Source organism: Trichoderma aggressivum (assembly GCF_033847375.1).
Source record: "Trichoderma aggressivum f. europaeum strain CBS 100526 chromosome Unknown scaffold_031, whole genome shotgun sequence".
Taxonomy (NCBI): Eukaryota; Fungi; Ascomycota; class Sordariomycetes; order Hypocreales; family Hypocreaceae; genus Trichoderma; species Trichoderma aggressivum.
Genome location: NW_026946397.1, coordinates 122,796 through 136,926, shown reverse-complemented (window position 1 = coordinate 136,926; position 14,131 = coordinate 122,796). Strand labels below are relative to the sequence as shown.

General features: G+C 52.1%; 3 protein-coding genes across 3 annotated transcripts; 1 reads left to right on the top strand and 2 right to left on the bottom strand.

The window, feature by feature from the left end:
* Window positions 1-698: 698 nt before the first annotated feature.
* On the top strand, window positions 699-1,394 carry Triagg1_7212 (uncharacterized protein; the record flags this gene model as incomplete). Its single annotated transcript, XM_062901923.1, has 1 exon — window positions 699-1,394. One exon carries the CDS (start codon window positions 699-701, stop codon window positions 1,392-1,394), a length of 696 nt encoding a protein of 231 aa, XP_062753788.1.
* A 737-nt stretch (window positions 1,395-2,131) lies between these two features.
* Triagg1_7211 (transcriptional regulator family: Fungal Specific TF) lies at window positions 2,132-5,594 on the bottom strand (the record flags this gene model as incomplete). Its single annotated transcript, XM_062901922.1, has 3 exons — window positions 2,132-2,971; window positions 3,075-4,896; window positions 5,050-5,594. The coding sequence occupies 3 exons, from the start codon at window positions 5,592-5,594 to the stop codon at window positions 2,132-2,134; spliced, it is 3,207 nt and encodes a 1,068-aa protein (XP_062753787.1).
* A 5,036-nt stretch (window positions 5,595-10,630) lies between these two features.
* Window positions 10,631-12,643, bottom strand: Triagg1_7210 (uncharacterized protein; the record flags this gene model as incomplete). The annotated part of the gene is made up of 6 exons (XM_062901921.1): window positions 10,631-11,288; window positions 11,345-11,875; window positions 11,930-11,969; window positions 12,044-12,102; window positions 12,157-12,466; window positions 12,535-12,643. 6 exons carry the CDS (start codon window positions 12,641-12,643, stop codon window positions 10,631-10,633), a joined length of 1,707 nt encoding a protein of 568 aa, XP_062753786.1.
* Between the last annotated feature and the right edge of the window lie 1,488 nt (window positions 12,644-14,131).

The window sequence follows — 14,131 nt, the reverse complement described above, 5'->3', positions numbered from 1 at the left end:
CACTCAGTCTCACTTTTATTCATCAAAAGTTATTTAATATACAATCCAGGTAAGCAACATATTCTCATTGGACCAGGTAACACATACGTCAATGCCTCCACCAAAAATGATGTGGCTGGGAGCGCCATTTGATCGGTGGCTGGGGATTTTTTTTTCCCCCTTCCTTTATCCCCTCTAGGCTCGGTTCGTTGCCGCCCATCCCAGCCCACCTTGTGCCTGAAGCTTGGCTTATCATATGCCAATTACCATTACGAACCAACAAACCAACCAAGAAAAAAAAAAAGACGAGACAGGGAACGAGGCGGCACAGCTTCTTTTCTTCCTCCCCTCAACCTCGGTTCGGTGATTCAAAAGAATGTCTTGCTGAGACACACAGTAGAATCCTCTCAACCCCCCCTGAAAGCGACATGATGCAGTTGATGCACACGCCATCGTCATCCTACTGAGCTGAGGAGCCTTTCGTTGCATTGCACTGCGCATCTATTCGTCTGTCCATCTCCGGCTTCTACACCGTGTCTTCCTCTTGCTTTGGGCTCTCAGAGTCCCAACGACAGCAAAAGCCGCATCCTTATCCGAACTCTGTCCTCTTTGCTCTGTCCTCCTCTTCTCTTCCGAACCTCGGCAGCAAAGAAGCTGGTTTCACCATAGCACAACTTATCCAGGGAGGTCCAGAAACGGGCACACACACAGAGACAAACATGCCGGCTCTACCGCTTCTCTTACGGCTGCCAATAGACGGGCTCGCGACCAGAACTATCCATGGCGACGCCCCCTCGCTCGTGGCTCGACAGCGAGACTCCGCCACGACCACCTTCGTTGTCATCCCCGAGATATACGGCTCCCTCCACGACTCTCTCACGCCAGGCGCCATCGTCGGCATCGTCATCGCCGCGGTCGTCGGCTTCATCTTGCTGTTGCTCGTCATATACACGATCCTGGGCTTCGGGCCCATGTCCAGCCTCGTCCGCACCGCAGAGGTCACCGAGTCCAAGTCGTACGTCTCCCGCAGCATGCTGAGCTCCGCCCGCCCAAAGAGCGAAAAGCCCAAGAAGAAGGTCCCCTCGATGCACGGCGCGAGGGTGCTCTCGATCCGCCGGGAGCGCACCAGGAAGACGTCCAAGCGCAGGAGTGAGAGGAGAGGCAAGGAGCCCGTCATAGTAGAGCCCATGCGGAGGAAGAGGGAGCCGTCGCCGCTGACGACGATTTCCTCGTCATCTGGAGCCGGGCCGGCACCCAGGAGGGATCCCCTCCCCTCGGACTACGACGAGGAGAACGAGGTGGTTGTCATTGAGGAAACCACTCCTTCGTCAAGGCGGCAGAGCCGAAAAGCCAGGAGATCCAGCAGCCGACGATCCAGCTACAGCGAGGACGACGACAGGAGATACCGCCGTTAAAGCTGTTTTCCCATTGATTCCAAGTTTCGACTTATTCTCCATTTCCCTTTTTGCCATTCTTTTTTTTTGTTCCATTTTGGCTATCGACTCTTGCTTTTCTCTCTCTCTTTTTTTTTCTTTTCTTTTTTTTTTCGATTTTTGCAGCTACAAGGCCACAAATGTTGCAAAGTTTCAGAGGACATTGATTGATACCCAAGAACAAGACTCTCACGCGCGAGTGCAACTAAAGTGCCCGTTCCGACAACAAGCAATGCGTAATGATGCGATGTTGGCGTTGAATCTATCTTTGTCTTTTTTTCTTCTTGTTTTTCTGGTTTTCCTTTTTAGACAAGCCATGCTTACACTGCCGGCACATGACGATGAAGAATGAATGAATAATGGACAGCACGACTTCATTTTGTAACACACATTTATCTACCTAGTAGGAATATGTATATGTATATGTTGATATATATATATGTACTTAAGTAGTCGCTCAAACTAAGCATACCCTTACTTTGGAGAATTCAGATCCAAGAATCCATCTTCTCAATGATGCTGTTCATCAGCACTTCATATGCCTCAAGGAAAACAGTTCCCGGTTATATCATCAAAACAGAGATCCTCCACAGGCAGAACAAAACGAACCACAAAATAAACAGAGCAAACCGGAAAAGCAGCAAAACCATTGGGTATGTATGCATATGTTAGAAAAAGAAAAAGAAAAAAGAAAAAAAAAGCACCTCGATCCTTCATCCTCACATGTCGTTCCCTCCCGAATGCCCACCCTCGCCATTCGACGAGCCAAATCCGGCGTTGCCCCCCTGAGGCCCGCCAAAGAAAAACGTATCAAAGGGATTCATCGGCTGTGCAGCCTCCGCATAGTCGTTGTGCACGCCCTCCCAGTTTATGCCAAAGCCAAAGTCCATCTGGGCCTGGTCCATGCCCCCGAAGCCGCCGTTGGACCCCGTCCCAAACGTCTGCAGAAGCTCCATGGTTTGCGCATCCGGGTACTCCATGTGCCCCTGGATGCCAAACTGCTGGTTTTGCTGAGCCATGTACGGGTTCCCGCCGCTAGTACTGCCCGGTGTAGCCTGGCTCCGCGGCACAGACGGCGACGCAATCATCGACTGTTCCATGACTGAGCCGCCATCGTCGTAGCTGCCTGTCCGCCGCGAAGGGCTTGGCCGGCCGTGGCTGTGAGAGTGAGAATGAGCCATTGCTAGCGGCGGAGTGGCTATATCCCCCGCTGTCGAGAGGCTGGGCGATGACAGACTGTCACCCATGGGAATGTCAAACTGGAACTGCTGCTGCTGCTGCTGCTCAGACTGGTGATGATGGCGATGCCGAGACGTCGGCTTCTTGGGGGCCATGTCTGCGGGAGTGGGGGCCCAGGTGCTCGTCTCCCGTCTTGTCGGCGGCCGTCGGGTTTGCGGGATAGGTGAACCAAACCCTCCTTTTGAGGTGGCCATTTGGATGGTAGCCTTGGCCGTTCGATCAAAAGCGTCGCGGCATGTCTCTGCCGGCGGGCACTTGTCAATCATGTCGGTAAATACTGACTTTGCTGCCAGTACGGTAAAATCTACTTCGTCCATAGTCTATCGCACATTATTTGGTCAGCAAGGCCAATGTTCTTCTTTCATTTCATCCATCATCTTCTTTCTTTCTACCTCCCCTCGGGGTTCTCGCAAGGACACTTACCAGGCGGCTTCTCACAGCAGGAGAATGCCAGATGGCGTAAAGATATGATATGCCAGCCATGAACAAATGGTGCGTAGACAAATATGTATAGCTTACGAGACTGCTCAGGTGCAACTGTCTATATATGCGGAGAATCTTTTGGCCCGCTTCGGCGACCTTGAGGTATATGCGCTCCTCGTCTTCGCGTAGCTCAGCAGTGAACGCCGTTGGGCTGTTGACTTCGTTTGAAGGGTTGTACTCTCCCTCAAACATGGCGGGGATGCTCAAGCTCTGCTTATACAGCAGAACGATGGCCTGCCAGTAGTTGAGAAAGAGGAACTCGGTCGAAAAGGCCACTCCGGTGTCTTGCTTCGAAGGCGCGCTGTCCTTCCATTCGCGAAGCCTCCGGTCGATATCCATGCGCCATGACCGGTATGAATCAAATTGAACAAGATACGGGGATGGTAGTAGTCTGTTCCTTTCTAGATCCAGTGACCTCGCCTGAGCTCCTGTCGTCCTGGCAATTTGCGCTTGGTTATACTGCAACACCTGAAGAATCTCCGACTGTAGCATGCGTAGCCTGAAGTAATGGTGGGCAACGCGTTTATAGCTCGGGTGATCCTCGCCGGAAGGCGGATCTATAAAACCATTCGGTGTGATAAAGGCATCGTCGAGGACCGAGGGAAATTCTGTTGTGATGACTTGGTCGCTTATGCCAAACGGCCTGCCTACACAGGTGCTCACGAGCCTGTCAAACGAATAGGTGCACCACCATAATCGGCGTCTCATATCGCGGATCCAGAGGCGTCTCCCTCTATCTGAGCTGCCGCCATTAGAGTCTCGTGACACGGAATGGTCCGGTGCATCCTGTCCATTTCCCTCTATATCCGTGCCATCCTCGTGGTGGAGGCCAAGGTCGACCGCGAGACGCACCGCAACGCCCACTATATACCACAAGCCTGGTGGAACAGGCCGCAGAAGCGCAAAGTTGGCGAGCAAAAGAACGGCCTGCAGAACCTCGAGCCCACCTCCACTGCTGCTGAGGCATTCCTCAAGGTGGACAATTGCGCTCGCATGATACTCCTCGGGCCTGCTCTGATTTCGAGTCTGCTGAAACTGTATCCTTGCGCCTCCGGGAGCCTCCGCCTTGACCGGCTCGCCCACGATGACGCCGCAGCCTATGGCAAAGACCATGTTGAGCATATACAGCTCTCTCGCAGTGAGGCCTCGCCCCTCGCTTGCGTACGCCCGTTCAAACATGCGCATAAACTCGCCGCGATGCAGGATGGGGATCTGAGGATTGGCATGCTCAAAGTAAAGCGTGACGAGGCGTATGGCCACATCTCTAGCCGGGAATGTAGCTGGCTGAATGGTTGGTCGAGTGTGCAAACCGAAGAAGGAGTCACGCATCGAAGTTCCGGCCCCAGCCGGGTTTGAAGGATTTGAAGAGACGGGCTTCTCCGGCCCACCGTTTTGGTCTGATACTGAATACTGCACCGCAGCAAACACTACACGAGCGAACGAAACTCCAGATGTGGAGGCGAGTGATCGAGGCTTTGTCGGACTGACAATGTTCAGCATAGCTGGACTCTGGTCGCCCTGCTTCTTCGCAGGGAGCAGCGCATTATCCAGTGCCTGACTGTGATGGCTGTGAGGTCTTGAGTTGCGGGCGTCCACAGAGTCGGTTTGCGCCGAGTATCCCGAGTCGCGTAGGGTTGGAAAACTCCCATCGGCGCCAGGACGAGAGCATAGGTCTAGATCTTCAGCTGGCGGGAAAGGAATGTTATTTGACGCCAAGAGCTTCTCCAGCACCTCAACACGGGTTTCAAGATAGAAGACATAACTAGGATCCAACAATTAGCAACGCCAAGCTATCAATTGCAACGAGATGTAAAGAACAGAGCTGTACAGAGGTGAACCAAACACTATCCGTTCTCTGCCACCTCGCCTCGCTCTCCCTCCCTAGCGCATCGTGTAGTCTCCCGCGTCTGCTTACCTTCTAGGAATCTCCTTCTTCGTGATTGGGTCATAGCCAACACATGGGACGCCAACCTTGTTGCAGCTCGCACAGCTGGGAAGCTTCTGATCACACCTATTCTTCCGCAGGCGACAGCGATTGCAAGCGCTCACATTGCGGAAGTTGCTGCTTTGGCCAGGCTTGCCAGTCGGCACAATGCTGTCGGAGCCGGCGGCAGGGGCGGTGCCGGTGTTGGTGTTGGTGTTTGCGGCGGCATCATCAACAATGGCAGTATCAGCTGCGCCGTCGCCGGCACTGGAATCATGACCTTGACCATGACCATGGCCAGGGCCAGGAACAGAGTCAGAGGTGACAGGGATGCCGGGGTACGATGCCGAGGCACCAGCCTCGCTGCGGCCGCTGCTGCTACTGCCGCCGCTCGTCGCCCCTCCTAGATTCGCATCGCCGGCTGGCTGCTCAGGACTTGAGAAGCCGTTGCGCGATGACGTGCCGTCGTACGAGTCCTGCCGCTGACGCTTGACGCTTTTCTGGAGGATCGGGGACGGCGGGCCATGCGTGGGCATGGTTTAAGAGGAATAGGGCAAGGTTGGCTTGTGTTAGGCCGGCAGTCCCCCAGCGAGGGAGAGCTTTGAGAGGTTGGGGTCAGGAGGGGGTCGGCGTTAGATCCTCTGGGGGGGGGGGAAGAAGCAAGGTGAGAGTCTGAGAAAGAAGAGGAGGGCCACGGCAGCCTGCATGCACAGATACAGATACTGTACAGTACACACAAGTCTCCGTCGTCTCCGGTTTTTTTTCACCCGTCCCCTGTTATCCCTTGCCTCTTCTCTCCGTCTCGTTGGTGCTATCGTGCTCTCTCACGCAGACGCACACACGCCACGCACGCACAGTCAGGCGGCAATGATGACAAGGACAAGGGCAATGCTTCTCGGTCTAGATGGGATAAATCGGACGGCCACCTACAAGGTCAGATCGCAGTTAAGCCAGCGGGGGATGTGGGATGTGGGATGTGGGACACTATGCATGCAGAGCACAGAGACTTGATTCAATTCGATCCAGCTCGACTCGACTCACCTCCAGCTCGCCAATGGTTCCCTCGTTGTTTTGGTTGCGAAGGATATCTCTGTTCCACAAGCACGTCGTCTATATGTAAGAGATGCTTCCTTTAGCCTCGCTTTTTCTCCTCCTCTTTCTGATCCTTTCCTCTCTCTAAATTTCTCCGTCGTGTCTCTAAATTCATATGAATGCGTATGTGCGTGCGTATGTCTTTTCAACAGCTGGTCAATCCTGTGCGCAACTTTCCTTATTCCGCTATCCCATCGTCCAGAATCAGACACAGGCCGAATATCGGCCAGAAACCAGCGGCAATCGGAGGGGCGCCCTAGAAGCACAAGCACAGGCGGTCGAAGGCACAGATGGTCGTCAGGTACAAGTATGACGACACGTCGGCAGAGCAATCGAGCAGAGCGACCGCAAACGTGGCATCAACCATCCAGAAGGCGAGCTGTTTGGTCGCAGCGCATAACCGAAGGCGTTGAGCGTGCGATATAACAGGTGCGGAACAGACGCGCCGAGCCACAGAAGGTCAGGTCAGATCAGGTCGGATTGCTTCCCCGGAGAGGACTGATATGCAGTCAACCGACGAGAGCTGTTGGAGTGCGCAAGGACGACAATGCAAAGCAGCCAGCACTTGGCAAAAGGCCTGGGCTAACGCAGTCGGTTGGTATGCGCCTGTATCACGGCGCAGGAGGCTGCAGGATCAGGTGTATAAGGTAGGGATGCAGCAATAGCACCGCATGAGTAACGGCAACTGAGGCGATTCAATGATGCAGCAATGCAGCAACGCGGCGATGTAGCGATGCAGCAACGTACGGTCGGTCGTCTGTGGCATGTAGTTGACAAAACTCCAAGGCTTTTGGTTTGGGGAAGGGAAAAGATGGTGGGTAGCCGCGACAAAAGTGAACCCCACGAGCGAGGCTCGGCTTAGTAGAAGAGGAACCTCGCTGCTCGGGCTGACGATGGGGCCCGGGATCAAGCAGTACCTGCGATTGGCGGCGCGCGACGCCTGGCCGGCAAGTAGCTGCTAACGAGCCTGCCATCCAGTGGCGGCGGCCCCATGTGCGTGCTACCGATACTTGACACGATTAGTGCTACGCCTTATTACACATAGCGCTATCTTAGCCCAAGGAACTGCCTGTATCAGGTAATGGTTGATAAGAGCACAGACTGGCAAAAGAATGGGGGGATTTTTGAAAGAGACTAGGAGTCTGAGAGAAAAAAAGAAGAGTTCCCCGGCTGAACCAACCGCCCGGTGCGCCGGTCCCCCGCATTTGGATATAACCGCTCGTGCTGTAATCGTAGTAATATTGCCCTGTCATTTTTTCCCTTGTGTCGATTTCCAAGCTTATGTTTTCTTAAATCATCTATTTTTGGCTGAATTGTACTCGAGGCATGGAACTTGGGGGTTCGCTGCAGTTAGGTAATAGTGGTACTCCATCTAACGCCTCCCCATAAGGTAGCATCAAGATAAGGCATCTGGGAGGAGAAAGAAATATGGGGATGATGGAGATGAGCTGCGCCTTGACTTGGGGTCGCCGATACCTTCCTTACCTCACCTCAGGTACTCACTCGTATCTTATATACCAACAGAGTACCTTAGTACATACACGGACTTTACCAGCGAGATTTGGAGGAGCCACCGGGCTTGCATACGAGCGCATGTCCTCCGCAACTTTAGTCCCCACAGAGGAACAGCAGCAGCACCGCGTCCTCTAAGGTATGTATTAATAATGCTACCGTCGAGTTTAGTAAAAAAAAAAAGAAAAAAAAAAAAAAAAACAGCCGTGCATGCTGCTATGTCCTGCCAGAGAGCGTGACTCTTACCTATAGCAGGCAAGCCGGGTGGATAGTAGGGACTCTGCCTTGTCTGTTTGATGCCATCATAGCACATGCGATGTACGAGTATGGAGTACCTAAGGTATAGGAGTGGTCCCCGTATACCTGCGGCAGCTCAGGTTGGTACATGCAGAGACGATTTACCTCCCCTTTTATTTCGCCTTATCTCCGATTGGCACCTACGGGGATTATTCGTTATGGGGAAATGCCATGTCAGCTTGGCAGAGCCCATCGGAGTGGCAGAGGCACGAGTATGTACTTCAGCTGCCCGGTCTCGATTCTAATCCCATCCATCCCATCCCATCCCATCCCATGTTCAATGGTACTAGGTAGGTACTTCCAGGCAGCCCACGCTTTGAACGGGATACGTTAGTACCACCTACCTAGCACCTACTAAGTGGTAGATGCCGGTATAACTCTATTAGCTAGAGGTGCTGCTGCTTGCACACAAGGGCGTCACAAGCAAATTGTGCGTTGCTCCGTCTATCCCGCGGAACCATCTCCGCCTCCAAGCTTGGGTGGGTTAGTTAGTAGTACTAACCTTAGTACATGTACATGTAAAGACTAAGGTACAACCTAAGGTATCTATTACGCCGAATATCTACTAATCCCCTTCGCTTGCTCATCGGAATCCAGTTGTGCAAATCATCATCTCAACAGTTCAATTATATTCTTCTTCTCTTCTATAGTGTTACTTATTCCTCCTCTCTACTATAGTGTTCCTTGTTTTTCTGGCATCTTCTGGTTGACACTCCATGTCAATGCTCGGCAAGCAAACGCACCCATAATCGATACAATCCCTGCTACTGGTACTGGATGCACAGGTACCTCTAGTAGGTTACCGGTAAGATTCACAACTCCATCGGCACAAACCCACTCACAGCAAATCCGGGGTAAGATGAACGCCATATGCATTGCCTTGATGCCTACACACACCTAGATCTCTCTCTCTCTCACTCCCTCACTTATGTCTGTCTGTCTGTCTCTTCTCCATACATCCCCACCCTCACTCTTCCCCCAAACCTCACACACCCCTCCCTCGCTTCAGCCAAAGAAGAAAAAACATCAACACAACACCCATCTCCCCATATCATCATCCCACAAAAGCCTCATGGCTTGTAACAAACAAAGTGCCGCTTACCTGTGTCCTTAGCAGCGTCACATTTAACCACCTCTAGCCCATCTAACCGCTCTGAAATGGTACCATACTATGCCTTGCCATGCCACTTGCATGCCACCCTCTTACATTAGCGCGGGCACACTTTGCTGGACAATGGCTGTACGAGTACACACCACAACTTTTGTTCCTCCAAACCACACCAAAGACCGTGGCAGCCCAATCTGCTGGCTTGCCTCTACGCATCCCGATTGGCCCCAGCATTCATCCATCCCGTTTCCCCCGTCTCTTTGGGTGTCTTGCTCTCCTTGCTAAATCGCCATCCCGCCTTCTCACTCCTAGTCAGGCACCAGGATCAGGCTTCTTGTCGGAACTAACTGCAGAACCCATGGGGCCGTGCCACCATCACATCGTCTCTTTTGTTTCTTTTCCTCTTCTCTCCCCCACTTCTTTACTCGCACTCCCCCCATACCAGTACATGTACGTGTACTTGGTGCTGGACAGCATACTATAGTACTATCCCCAGGCGGTAGCTATAGTAGCCAGCTGCCGAAGAGCTCCCCTTCACCGCAAAAGCACACGACGAAGCTAGGTAGGTACTCGCAGATTGCCACTCGCAAAGTTTTTCATATTTGTCAAAACTTTCAATGGCTAGACCCAATGCATACCTAAACCTACTTATGCAACTACCAAACACTCTGTACCCAAAACCCAAACGAAAGTCCCAAGCCCACCACCATGGGGGGGATCTCTAATCAGTAATGTCCATCAGCCCCCATCCCACCCTACCCCGTCGTGTCTCGTCCCAGTCCAAGCCGTCTCCGACCAACCGTAAGCCAAACCTGCCTTCAAGTGCCTAGTTCCAGTTTCCAGAGCCTGACATTCCGTGTCTTATACCCCGTGTCCGATATCCCGTTCCTAATGCCTAGTGTCCAATATTCATTCCCAGTGCCTTATGCCCTGTGCCATGTACCCAATGATATACCCATAAGCCCAATCCATGTCCTTGATCTCCGTCTTCCACGCCGGCTTGGTCCGAGTCTCCCGGTTCCTCAATCCTCGGACCATTATCACCGCATATTGCAGAGCCAACGGCTGTGCCTTTCTTCCCCCACTTTGGAAGAGGAGGAAAAGGGGGAAATACAGGGGGGGAAACAAGAATAAAATCCGAAGTAGTAAAAAATCCAAAAATAGCTCCATTCCCTGTTTATCCCAGAGCTCCAATATCCTTCTATTAGCCAACATTGTTGGCCTGAACGTGTTTGCATCAAGTTTGAAAAATAAAATAAAAATAAATAATGAAACCCAAAAATAAAATGTTAGAGAGATGGGGGCGAAAAATAAAAGGGAGAGAGATAGATGAAGCCTCTCAAGGCGCCGTTATGCCTGACCGAAGTCATCACCTTTGTCGGCTCGAAAAAGCGTATTCGAAGTCGTTTGTTCAAGCCGTGGATTATACCAGTTATAAAAATAATAATAATAATAATAAAGGTGAAGGTAAGAAAAAAACCGTCGTCGTCTCGGGGTGGTGAGCCGTTTCGAAAAATGAGATTCGTGCCGCGAGAATCGGGGGGAAACCAAAAATATAAAACCTTAAACGTTTTCATCATCATCATAATCGTTCATGAGGGATTGATCAGCATCAGTCATTTCTCCAGAAACTGGGGCTTGGGCTCCCTCGGTGATCTGGGAGCTAAGATAAGCACCAACAATGGTGACCAGACCGCTGAACCACCAAGCGAGGCCCGAATAGCCTGATTGCAAGCCCATGGCGTAGAGGAAGCCAGAAAGAGTAGGGCCAAGAGCTCTGCACAAGCTAGCTGTGGACGCTGCGACGCCATTGATGGTGCCGAGAACTTGCTTCGTCGGGGCCGAGTTGGCCAGGAGGATTGCGTTGCTAGGGTATGCCATTGTCGAAAAGGTGCATTTCCAGATGACCAATAGGTAAATGGCGGGCATCCTCAAGCTCTCGGGGAGGAGTACCACGTAAGGCGTAACGAGATAGAGGGCAAAGTAGGAAAATGCAATGAGGCGAAACAGGCGGAGAGGTCCCAGTCGACGGGTCATGGGTGTCACAATCAGATAGTTGGACAGCAGAGAATAGAAGCCCTGAACAGAGATGATGACGCCAATCGCTTTTGTTTCGAGGCCGAATCCGTTCACAAATTTAAAGGGAAGCTCGAGAATGGGCTCCTTGGGAGGGGCAGTGCTTAAGAAGACGGGAAAGAGCTGGTCATACGTGATAGTATGGCTGGAGGTAGGTTAGTAAGGTCACAGGTCACGATGCTGCCAAGGAAAACAACTTACAACGCGAGAATGCCATAAGAAATAATATTCATCACGACTGGCTTGGTGAAGATTTTGGTCGGTTGATCGGGCTGGGCGTCAGAGGTCTCTGTAGCGTCCGGAGACGGCACTCGAGGCGAGATATCTCGGCTTCGGTAACCGGGCGGGACTTCTCCATCTTCCCTCCCACGAGGGGGCTTCGTCGCATCAGGAGTGGGAGAGTCGGAAAGGGCGCCGTATCCGCTTTGTTGGCCATCAGCGAGAAGATGTAGCTTCTCATGCTTATCAGCTCGGCCGTAGGTAGCCCTAATGAAGAGGGCGGCAATTCGATCACCAATCTCACGACCGCGATCCTTCTCGCCCTTCTTGCCAAGATGAGTCTCTTCCAAAAAGAGGATACCAACGATTACGCCAAAGAGAACAGTCGCCGCGCTGAAAAGATTGGGCAAGAGATATGGGTACTGATCCCAGATTGAGCCGCGGGCAAAGTAAGCGGGATAGCTGACGCAGGGACGAGCAAGAGCGCCACCAATCATAGGGCCAATGATGGAACTGGAAAAGCCGGTTAGAATAATGGCGTTTGTACTCTGTGTTGAGGATGCTCACCCAATGCACCAAACCATAGGCATGATAGTATATGCGCGAGCTGTAGGGATCTCGTTAGTATGGCCCGATCAATGACACGCCGGGGAAGGATCATTCATCGAGAAGGTAACATACGTTGATGTTCTTTAACGGTAACGAGCTCAGCCACAGTTGTCTGCAGCACACCAATATTTCTGAGAATCATGTTAGAGCTGAGCGTTCCGGATGTATCACGTAGAGAGTTTTACCCATTGAGAAGGCCGCCCATTGCTCTCGCAAAGAGGGCGACCGGCAAGCTAGGAGCGAAACCGAAGATGAGAACACTGATGGCTGTTCCGATGAGACCGCTGAGTAGAACAGGCTTTCGTCCGATCTTGTCACTCAGCTTCCCCCACATGACACCAGTTGCAAACTCGGCCAGGGTGAATGCGGAGGTTACCATGCCAGCGTAGACGGAAATTTGGGTCGGGTCCTCGGTGATTTTGAAGTCCTCAATCATGTAGTAAATGTACGGGAAGATGGACATGAAGGCAATGGGTTCACATAGTCTGCAGCAGGCTACATTATCCTCGCATTAGCCACAAGGTGCACTCAACCCCGGCCCAGAGCGAGATACAGGTACTTACCTAGCACAAACATCTGCTGAACAGGAAAAGGCGGTAGCGTGTCTTTGCGCTGAGCGGCAGATCCGCGACGCCGAGGGCGAGGGGCGGAAGTTGGATTCCGACCCAGCATATTGGCTGACTCTTGGCTTCAGAGGCGTCGGAGAGTGAGATTTGTTGCTGAAACGGGGCAAACGGGATCAGCTGTAAAAAGCTACCAGCCGAGCAACAAGGTTTACGAAGCTCGTATCCGAACACGCTGGTCCAGTAGACGCGATTGAGGTCCAATGACGAGTTTAAGAGTTCGAGCGGATTGAAACTGGTGTTGGAAAAAGCAAATGGTTGTGATGTCGCCAGTCAATAGCGTGGCCGGCTTGGTAGACGACGATGGGAGAAGGGGGTGGATGGGGTAATATATATGTAAGGTATGTATGTATATATCACCCAATGCAGGACAGGCAAAACAACCCGAGTCAATCAAGCAGATAGGGCTGTACCCGTGAGACAAGCTTATTGGAGAACTTGGGAGAGAGGAGGAGAGGCGGTTTGGTGAGAGTGGGATGAGTGATGATATATGTAGTGGTGGACGAAGTCATAAGTACGTACCAGGATGCAATCCTGGGGTTATAAAGCTGAAAACATAACAACCCATGGCGGGACAAGCCCCGTTGCTCCCTAGTACGGTACACTTTAAGTTGGGCTGTGATGTGAGTTAGGAACCACAGGCCGACAGAAAAGAGAGTTGATCGTTGAAGCATTAAGGCGAAGTCAAGCGACAGGGCAATTGGGTCCGTGGGGCGCTCGGGGTGCCCTGGAAGAAGGAATAAAAAAAAATCCTAGCACGGACCAGGCCTTACCTAGTGGTCAAGCGCAGTGATTTTATTGAGGCTCCCCCGAGTCAGCCAAACAACGGCAGAAAAAGCGAAGCACCAGGCCGGTACCTACCGGGTACTTGGCCTCTTGGTGTCTTGGGGGGGTGGGTTTGGGGGGTGAAGGGGTGCGCAGCTTGACCTTGACTAGTCCGACAGGCATTTGCAGGGGCAAGGATCTGGTATGCGGTACAGGCACAGGGCCCAACCAAAAAAGAAGTTGGCTAGGGGTAAATGGTGGAGAGGAGACAGGATGATGATGGCAATGATGTCTGCTGGAAAAGAGAGGTGTGTGAGCAGCTTCTCGAGGGGTGAGAAGGATCCCGGATGAGTGGGAAGACGGCAAAAAGAGAGACACACAGGCGATGATGATGATGATGACTATGGCGGCTGATGGAGAAGGAATGGGAAGAAGGGGGGGCAAAAGGCAAACCAAAAAGGCAAAAAAGAAGAAGAAGAAGAAGAGAGAAGAAAAAGGAAGGGAAAGGGAGAAAAAGGCAGAAAAAGAAAAAGGAAAAGAAAAAAATAGGCAAAGAAAAGAAGAAGAAAAAAGACTAGATCCCTGAAAGAGCCAACGGGCCACGGCGCTTTCTTACCAGCGTCGAGGGCATCTGGGCAGGCGCAGTGTGCGCAACTGCCGCACGCTTTTTTTTTCTGACCGTATCTGTACACCGTATTTTTCGGTGCACGGCTTGTGTAACCACCCCGAAAAAGCAACGTCAACCTCAGCCCTCACGCATTGAAGCCATCGC